Source organism: Bison bison, unplaced genomic scaffold (genome assembly GCF_000754665.1).
Source record: "Bison bison bison isolate TAMUID 2011002044 unplaced genomic scaffold, Bison_UMD1.0 scf7180017864057, whole genome shotgun sequence".
Taxonomy (NCBI): domain Eukaryota; kingdom Metazoa; phylum Chordata; class Mammalia; order Artiodactyla; family Bovidae; genus Bison; species Bison bison.
In genome coordinates, this window is record NW_011494629.1 from 273,910 (window position 1) to 283,718 (window position 9,809).

Here is a 9,809-nt window from a genome sequence, read left to right on the forward strand (position 1 = left end):
CATGTCCCTGCCATGTGTAGCCTTCATGGGCAGCCCGTGCCCAGTACTCATTGTGCTTTCCATGTGGGTCCAAGGCCCTTTGCTGCAAAGTCCATTACCGTGAGCACGCTCTCTCTGCTACAATGCGCACTTGGAAGTCGTCTCCGCCAGTGTAATAGGTGGGAGGGAATTCTCATATGGGAAAGTCTTTTCAAAGGAAACCAGAATCACATGCTGCAGTGTTATGGTAATTGACTAGATAAATTACACATTGGTGGAAGGAATAGCCAAAGTAGAGTGGATCCTGCCCAGTGACTACACAAGGTCATTGATTTTATAAATATCAAGTGCCATAGTAACTTCATTGTAGCTGTAGAGTTCCAACACAGAACCTGAAGTATATCATATATAAAGACAAGGAGGAATTTGAGGATTAGAGCATCATTTTTACTTATGAGACAGTAAAGCGGACATCATATGGGCTCTCCTGGTGGGTCAGTGGCAAAGAACCCACATGCCAATAGAGGATACACAGGTTTGATCTCTGGCTCTGGAAAATCCCCTGGAGAAGGAAATGGCAACCTACTCCAGTATTCTTGCCTGAGAAATCCCATGGACAGTGGAGCCTGGTGGGCTACAGTCCACAGGGTTGCAAAAGACATGACTTAGTGACTAAACAACAGCAACAAAAGCTGATGTATAATGCATATTCATATTTTGCTGTATGATTGAATTATGAGGTAAATAAAAAGTTTTTTTAATGACTCAGTTTTAATGAATCACCTCCCTCAAAAAATATTTATAACATGTATATGGATTTCTTATTTTTTTAGTTTTATCATTGTGGTATAAAATTATTTTATTAATAATTCTTTCCACTTTCATATCCAGTTAGTACTTTTCCAGACATATGTGCTTAGTTGCTCAGTCGTGTTCCACTCTTTGTGGCCCCATGGACTGTGGCCCACCAGGCTCCTCTGTCCATGGGGATTCTCCAGGCTAAAATACTAGAGTGGATTGCCATACCTTCCCCCAGGGGATCTTCCCAACCCAGGGATCGAACCCAGGTCTCCCACATTGCAAGTGGATTCTTTACCATCTGAACCATCAGGGAAGCCCAAGAATAATGGAGTGGATAGCCTATCCCTTCTTCAGGGGAACTTCCCAACCCAGCAATTGTATTGCAGACAGATTTTTTATCAGCTGAGCTGCCCATGAAGCCCCTTTTCTAGACATGTCAGCATATAATCAAGCATCAGTTCATGAAGCAGATTACCTGAAGTACTTAGCAGAAACAACATAAATGAAAAGCATAAAAGCCCTGAGATTTTCTTTCCAAGTGGGCTGTTATATTCTAGATATTTTCAATCTTGTTGACTACGAAAAAGAGAAGTGAGTTTAATGTAGTGTTTGAGGGGGAAAGTTAGGTGATAAATCTGAATGGAGGAACTCTCTGTTTTGAGGCCACATTCTCAGTCAGGGTGGATCAGCTCATGGGAAACATCAATTATGTTGGGCTATTGCTCTTAGAGGACTGACCCTGAGAGCGTGTCCATGCCATGTTAGGAGCTGGAAGGCTGGGAGGTTGTCAAAGGAATGCATGCTCTATGCCAGTACCCCTTTTGCCCCATGACTTAGTGTTTGTTTCAAGCCACCAGGGCCAATAGGTGATTGAGGCTTTGGCCTTGAAGAGGTCAGTATTCCCCGTGGTCCAAGGTGAAACTATCCACGGCTGCCACCTTCTGGCCCTCCTGGCCCTCAACCCCTGTCGGCACACACCCTTCTCCTTGGGGAGGGTGCACCTAGTTGTCAAGATGGCATCTCATAGGACCATTTTCTGGGGAAAATAGGCCAGATGGTGCCCCATCAACTGAGGTGATTCAAAATATGCTCTGGTTCAGGGTGCTTTTCAACCATGAGTCATCTCTTTGAGTCCTTAATCAAACACTGCAGTGACAAAACTTCATATTATAGTACATCTTGGGGAAGGACACTGAGTTGCCCATTCATGGAGCCCCATCGGCAGGCTTAGAACCTTTCACGCACCTGGCTTCCTTGGCCCCTTCATGCATGGAGTCTGTGTGGCAGCCATGGAGGAGTCCCTGTGGACTTGGACCACACTCCTGACTCCCACCACTTGGTTATCCATCATTCTCTTTCTGACGGCCCAAGGCCCGTGTGCTGATGCACAGTCCTCCATCCATGTGCAATCCCAGACATAAGCAATTTCACTGCAGAGAAGACACAGCTTTCCACATTTACCTTAATTCTGTAGTGTCCAAGGGCATCATTCAGGGTTCAACCAGGAGAATGTGATCAGTCAGAGATGTATGCATGAAACACCCACATTGCACTCACACACATATATACACATAGGTAATTTTTAACACACTTAAGTACATATTTATATACACATCTGTATACATGTACACACACACATATATATATTGACTTATCACTAGGGCTTGCCTTCCACAACTGTTGGGGCAAGTTCAATGTCCATAGGGCAAGTCATCAGGAAGGGAGGATATGCAAGGTGGAACTGTCATTAACAGCCAAGGGTCAGTCACTCCCCCGCCCCACCCCTCTTAGAAAAGTCTCAACCTCTTCTAAGAACTCTTGACTTATTAAGTCAAGCCAACCCAGGATAATCTCCCTAAATAAAATCAACTAATTAAGAATTTTAATTACCTCTCCAAAATCCCTCCACAGCAGTACCATGATCATAGCTTGAGTCAATAACACAGCACTATCATTCAGGCCAGTCAGGGTGACACGTCAAGACGCTATCACCCCAGGAAACAGTAACCCAGCGCTGTGAAGAAATAAGCCCCTCTCCCACCCCTGTCCTTATTCCGAGCAGCCCGAACCCACTCACCCACAGTGATACAGAAATATGCAGAAGATAAGATCTAGTAGGCCTTTAGATTAAAGAAGAATGTCTAAAGAAATTGAAGAAAATATCAGTAAGACTACCAAAAAATAAAATACATGTGTGGATAAGAATCAAAACATCTTCCAAAGAAACATAATAAACTTGGAATAAATATTAGTAGTGATCATATATGTATATATACACATATACATATATAAGGTCAATATCTTTACTATATAAAGAAATTATATAAAGCAATAAAAGTTTTAACTATCTAATAGGTTAGTGGGCATAGGATAGTTTATAGGAAAGAAAATATAAACACTTCTTAAGCATAGGAAAAGCTGTTGCATTTCATAAGAGAAATGCGAGTTAAAACTATGGTGCTCTCTTATGTCCATCTGTAAAACTAGCCCAAATAAATAAGCTTGGTGACACCACACAACAAGTGTGTGGTGAGTAAGCTGTACTTTATTGGAGAAGTGTGAAATGGTACATGTCTAACATTGCATCATTGACAAAGTCTGGAAATAATTTAAAAATCAATGGGAAATAAATGAAATCAGTTGTAAAATTCATACCACAATGGGTAGCTGAGATATAGAGTCATTTCCAAAATGCAATGTTAATTGAAGATGACAAAGTCGGGCACAAATATATGTGCAGATACAGTGTAGAGTGTTCTAGAAGAATATAGCAAATACTGATAGCACTAGTTGCCTTGGGAGTCAAGGAGACCCATTTTTTCATTGAAACCCTGTTGTGCCTTTTAAAATTTGCCCCTCTTAAATTACTTAATCACTTTTAAAAGACAATTAAATATTAGAAGCTGATTAATCTGATTAATACTGTGGAAATACTTTTCTGGCTAAAAGAGGGCTATTGACTATTTAAATTTATAACAGCTTTGAAGTATGCATTGAGCTTTCATAAAAGCCAAAAATATCAGTAGTTCATTAACAAAGAGAAGCGTTGTATGATTTAAGCAATGAATTAAAAATATTTTAATTGCTCACCAGAAATATTTTAGGAGAACTAATACTTAGGTCTTAAAAAATAAAAGAGGAATTTTCCATTATTTAACCAGTCATGAAAAAGACTTGTGGGAATTATGTCAAATATCCCATCTGTTAAGGTATAAATGACTTTCTTGAATTTGTTTATTTGTTCAATATGAATAGTTGTTTTTTAAATAATTCAGGCACAAAATGGATGTGATAGAGCCTGAATTAACTCTAGCATGCAGATAGTTAATGACAAATGTGTTATGATTTGCAGAATATTATTAATCAGATAATTTGAAATGTTATGACAAAAACATAAGGGCAGGAGTATTTTTCTTTAGATATTAGTAACATTTTAACACTTGAAAACATGAATGAATTTAACTGAAAATAATACAAGCATAATCTACCCTCTCCTTGCTTCCTGCCATCACTTACTCTAAGGACTGGTAATCCTTACATGAATAAAATCCCTCCTATTGTTAGCATTGGAATATTTTTCTTTGCTGCCTTAAGTATGTAAACCAATCCTTCTATTGAGGATGACTGTCAGTTTGAACAACAGCAGCCTTAAAGACTGTGCTTCTGTTTCAGAGTTCAAAGGCACGTTCTCTAAGATGAAACATAGCGTTCACATTTGTCTTCGTTGTGGAAAAATGTTCTAGAATTTCACATTCAAATCCATTTTTCAGGTTTTATTCCAGCACCTACATTGCTGATTGGAATACTTTTAGACATTTTAACACGATTCACGAAGAATCAGCTAGGAGAAAGAAAGGAGTTCTTAAATCATGCCCATGTACTTGGTAATGTGGAAGCAGTGGGCCACACCCTTGAGAAAATGTTTCCACATCATTATAAAGGACCAGCTCTTAGAGCTTTGCTTCTAAGGTGAAGGAAGATTAATTAGGACAGCCAAGTGCTTATTTTTATGGATCTGAAGCAAACGGAAGGTTATTTCATGCCCTGACCAAGGAGAGTCTGCCTTTAGCTCTGGACACTTGGACTGGGACCAACGTCATTCCACTGAAGACCAGAGCTGTGTCTGGTTTGGGCAGCTACAATTTCCGAAGCCTACTGGCTACTTTTGTCATCGCAGTGGTTGAATATATTGTCATCATTATTACTGCTGTTACATGACTTGAAAATGTGTCTTAAGTCTAAAAATTAAGGTCTAGAAATGAAAATCAGAATACCTGGCAAAAAATGTTCCCGAGTCAGGAAACTCTGAATTAGCTCCATAAAAGCAATGTATTTTTCTTTTTTGTTCACTTCTGAATCTGTACTTCTTAAAAATAGGCACTCAAAGGATATTTGTCAAATATATTTTCTACTTGCAGCTAAGTAGCCAACAAGAGATCAGGGATCATAATTTATAACCTGTGCTTAGTCACTCAGTTGTGCCTGACACTTTTCAAGCCCGTGGACTGTAGGGCGCCAGGCTCCTCTGTCCATGGGGATTCTCCAGGCAAGAATACTGGAGTAGGTTGCCATGCCCTCCTCCAGGGGATCTTCCCAACCTAAACAAATCCTATTTTTATTATTGTGGAGTGATCTGTTTTTACAATTTTTTGAAAATTGTAAAAATACAAGTTTTGAATTTACAAAACTTAAAACTCACAAATTGCGCTTTGGAAGGTGGAAAGCTAAGGTAGCTAGTACCCTCTAGTGGTGTCCTGTGGTTTGACTTCGGTTTCAAATATCAGCAAAAGTAGAGGGAAAGCAACAGTCAACATTTCATTTATACCTTGTTCTCTATGCAGAAAAGGGGATGTTATTGATTAGGGCAGAATAAATGATAAAATACAGAGCAGAAATAATAACTACAGATGATATAATGGATCAGCAATATATTTTTCATTAAATTAAAAGGCATTTCAATTCTAAGCATTAACAATACTTTGCTAATTTATCATTTTGCCTTAGAGTTCATTGTTTACAAAGTCCTCAAATCTTCTTTTCAATCAAGCATTTGATTCCATAGGGTTTTGTTGTTGTTCTACTGAATGGTAGAATCACCAAGTGCTTTGGGAAAGATGAAACTTGCATTTGTAGCTTCATCTTCAAATAAAGTCAATACGGCCTTTTTAACAGACACAGTAGAAAAACCTCCCATTTCTTCCAAAGAGCATTGTCTTTGGAGTGTATTTCCATTCTCTGTCCCAGTCAGGGTAGGGAGGGCCGAGGAGTCCAGGCAGGGAGCTGATGTGGTTATTGAGGGAAACTCTGGGTTTAGGCTACAAAGTCTGGTAACCACATGGGAGTCTAAGTGGGCAGTGTTGAAATGAAGCCCTTGAACCACCTTGGCTTAAAAGATGGGGCTCAACCTTCTTGAGAGGAGACCCACAACCCATTTTCTTATCCATAGACAAGACAGACAAGGGATGGACACCACACAGCCAATGAAAGTATGCATTACTCTGTCCAGGGCTGTAGGCAAACTGTGGCCATCACTACTGATTCCTATTCCTCATGCCTAGTGTCTTTTTCAGTACTTTTTACATCCCCACCTCTGTTTTTAAATTCTCCCTGGCAGGATTCATATCACAGATCATTGCATTCTGGCTTCAAATGTAACAGCCTTTATGAAGTCTTTCTGCTCCAGAGAACATCCCATCATGGTGGAGGGGCTGCAGTCCTGGGATACATCCCTAAGTGGGCAAAGAGTGGGAGGCCTTCCAGTGCAGAGAAGGGGTAGCGGTGCCTTCTCCTTGTCCATAATGGCTGGTCCTGGGGTCATGGTTTTGCTTTTGAGTTCAGAACCTTCCTACCTCGAGGGGAAAAATTAGAGAAGTTGAAATGATAGTCAATGCAAACCTAAAAGAGAATTTATTTTTTAATTTGAAAACTATTTCAATCTTGTAGTTTGATTACCGGAGGGGACTAAGCAGAGCAGGAGTATGGCAAGCTTTGGGAATTACCTAGTTTCTCCTAGGACAGTTCCGTTGAGACAGGGTAATTATAAATAAAAAGTGAACTAACTGTATATCCAAGAGTCTTATAATCATATGTTAATTTTTTAAAGTGGTATATTGTTATTTGGAATTATCCACACCTATTAATAGAACTTGAGAGAGAATTCATTTTTAAATCACAGTAAAAGTGTTTACATTTCACACCTCCCAGTTTGAAGTTTATCTCCATTCACTCGTTCATTCATGTTATGTTTGTTGAACACATTTTTATTTAGCAGTGGTTGAATGAACAATTTAGCAACAAAGCTCTGGTGCAGTGAATAAATGATTATATCCCCTGTAACTTATATTCTATTTTCATTCTTGATACATCACAGCTGTTTCTATTAAACAGTTTGATAAGAATGCTGAGATAGTCATCAGAAAATGGATACAGTGGCATTCCATTGACACATAAGAGTGGATGTCCTTTAGCTTGTCAGAAGGGCCTTTGCAATGGTGAGCCAGGGCTCTATAGAGCTCGGTAAGCAGCAAGAAGACAGTTTCAGGCACAAGTGACCATGTCGCAGAAGTGACGCACTGTGACTTCATTACTATACTTTTGGATCCCGAGCTGGGGATGTCAGGAAGGCAGGTGAACATTCTGTGTGTGCCAGTAGATAAGCGACTGTGTAAAATTCAGCTTACTGTCTGTTTCTCTAAATTTCTCCAAAATATGGCAGTATCTCATTTCTTCATGGCCAGTGTTTGGGCACTGCTAAAAAAAAAAAAAAAAAAAAAAAGGTATATAAAATTTCTTTCTACTCAACTCATGCCAAAAAGATAATTTGAACCATGGTTTTTCTGTGAACCAAATTTAGTAGCAATATTCTTGTTTGGGGGCTTCCCAGTTAGCTCAGCTGGTAAAGAATCCGGTTACAGTGCAGGATGACCCTGGTTCGATTCCTGAGTCAGGAAGATCCCCGGAGAAGGGATAGGCTACCCACTCCAGTATTCTTGGGCTCCCCTGGTGGCTCAGACAGTAAATAATCCACCTGCAATGTGGGAGACCTAGGTTCAGTCTCTGGGTTGGGAAAATCCCCTGGAAGAGGGCATGGCAACCCATTCCAGTATTCTTCCTGGAGAATTCCCATGAACCGAGGAACCTGGTGGACTACAGTCCATGGGATAACAAAGAGTCAGACATGAGTGAGTGACTAAGCACACACCTTTGTTTTTAGTTGAGGAGAAAGGTGGATCTCCACTGAGATGGAGACTTTTGGAAGGGAAAAGATATAGAAATATAACAGTGGATTTCCCTCCATTATTTCCTGCTGCAAATTGATGCAAATCAAATAAATAATAAGGAAAGGTTGCCATTAATAATGGCCAGCAAGGCTTTTTTATCTGCGTCAGTTACCTGCTCTGAGTACAAGGAAGAAATACCTGCCTTCAGGTTAGCAAAATCAGGCTTCCCTGTCTCAAAGGGTTGGTAGATGAGGATGATGACAGTAGTGACAATTAACAGGGGGGCACTAGACCCTGGGATGCTAGCGGCCGCTTCATCTTGGTACCTCTAGCTTACTGACCAGACCCACACTATGCTCTGGCATCTACCCAAATACTGCTAGATCTCCACAGATTGTAAAGATACATGTGGATACTGGGAATTCATGGATGCTTTAGAGTTGGGAAGTGGGCTGAAGCAGCTGGTGGATACTTAATGTTTGTTTTTCAATAACTTCTCTGTAATATTAGGAAGAATTAATGGAGGAGAATGAATCCAAGGGGATAATGAAAATCCTCAGCATCTTTTAGCAAGTGGAAGTAGGATTTGAAAGGGCAAGTAAGTAGGCGGGAATTCCACCGAAACAGTTCTGGTTAATTCTCTCACACACCCCCTGGGATCCCTGCAGGCCCCTTCTGTTATAGAAGCATGAGCTTTATTTAGCCTTCACAGCATCCCATCAGTTGCCCGAGGAATGAGATAAGCCATGCTGTTGTTGTTGTTTTCCTGTCTCTTTTCCTGGTTCCTTCCTTTGTCTTCCCTGCTTAAGTTAAGATGTGATTATTTGAAAATAAAAATTAGTATTCAGGCCAACTCAACAGTGTTATTCATGAAGAAAAATGAGCTGTTATCATTTGTGTGCCTCAGACCCGCACATCCTCAGGGAACCAGGTGGATAGTTCTACAACATTCAACCCTTACGAGCCAGACCGAGGACCGTGGGCCAACGAGAGAGGTAAGAGCTGCCCCTTTGGTCCTGGGCATTCACAGCGCAAAGATGCCTCCCACAGTCCCTTGCGAACGGCAGGGCAGGCTCACCCTGCTGTCAGCAGCTGTTACAGGCACTGCTTAGCAGTGAGTGATCCTGTCATCTGGGGGCAGGTGGAATATGCCATGTGTCTGCGAGTAGTGGTGTCTGTTGGATGAAATGGTCTGTACAGCCTCCCTCACAATAAATCAGCCATGTTGAAAATATCCTTCAAACCCCCTGCTTCAGAATATTTCACCTTTTCCAGTAATAACTGACGCTACTTAAAGTTTCCATTTCTAAGATCTGTTCTTGGAAAGATGTCTGTGTCCAGGAGTAAATTCAGATGGAGGTCCAGCAATGGGTAGCTGGTAAAAACTGAAGAAACGTCTAAGTTTTGGGATTCTAGACATGTTCAGGGAACTGCAGTGATTCTGTGAGGGCAGGAGAGGAAGCACCCCTTCAAACTCACGAGGCCTCTACTAGACTGGTCAGAAATGGGGCCTCTGGACCAGCTTCTTAGGTTTTCTAGGTGGCCCCAGGTTTTTGTTTTAGTTGGTAAACCTGATCTATTTAATGCTACAAAAAATCAACCCCAAAGTTAGTAGCTTAAATCAGCAACAGTTATTTAATTATCTCATGCAGATCAGGAATCTGGGCAAGGCTGAACGGGGCCATGGCAGCATGGGGCCTCTTACAGGCAGATAGGGGGTGGAGCTGGGCTAGCAGGAGTGGAGACCGTGGTGGGACTAGAACCAAGGCACTGGAGGCCAGCCAGCATCTTTCATCTCCAGGATATGGA

The 9,809-nt window shown here is 41.0% G+C and overlaps 1 protein-coding gene across 6 annotated transcripts in view; it reads left to right on the forward strand.

Moving 5' to 3' along the window:
- The window catches only part of SYK (spleen tyrosine kinase), a 75,621-nt gene that overhangs the window by 42,569 nt on the left and 23,243 nt on the right, over positions 1-9,809 (forward strand). For all 6 annotated transcript variants that reach the window (XM_010835950.1, XM_010835945.1, XM_010835947.1 and 3 more), the window contains one exon: positions 8,908-8,995. In XM_010835950.1, coding sequence (XP_010834252.1) covers positions 8,908-8,995 — 88 coding nt within the window. The remainder of the gene's footprint in view (positions 1-8,907; positions 8,996-9,809) is intronic.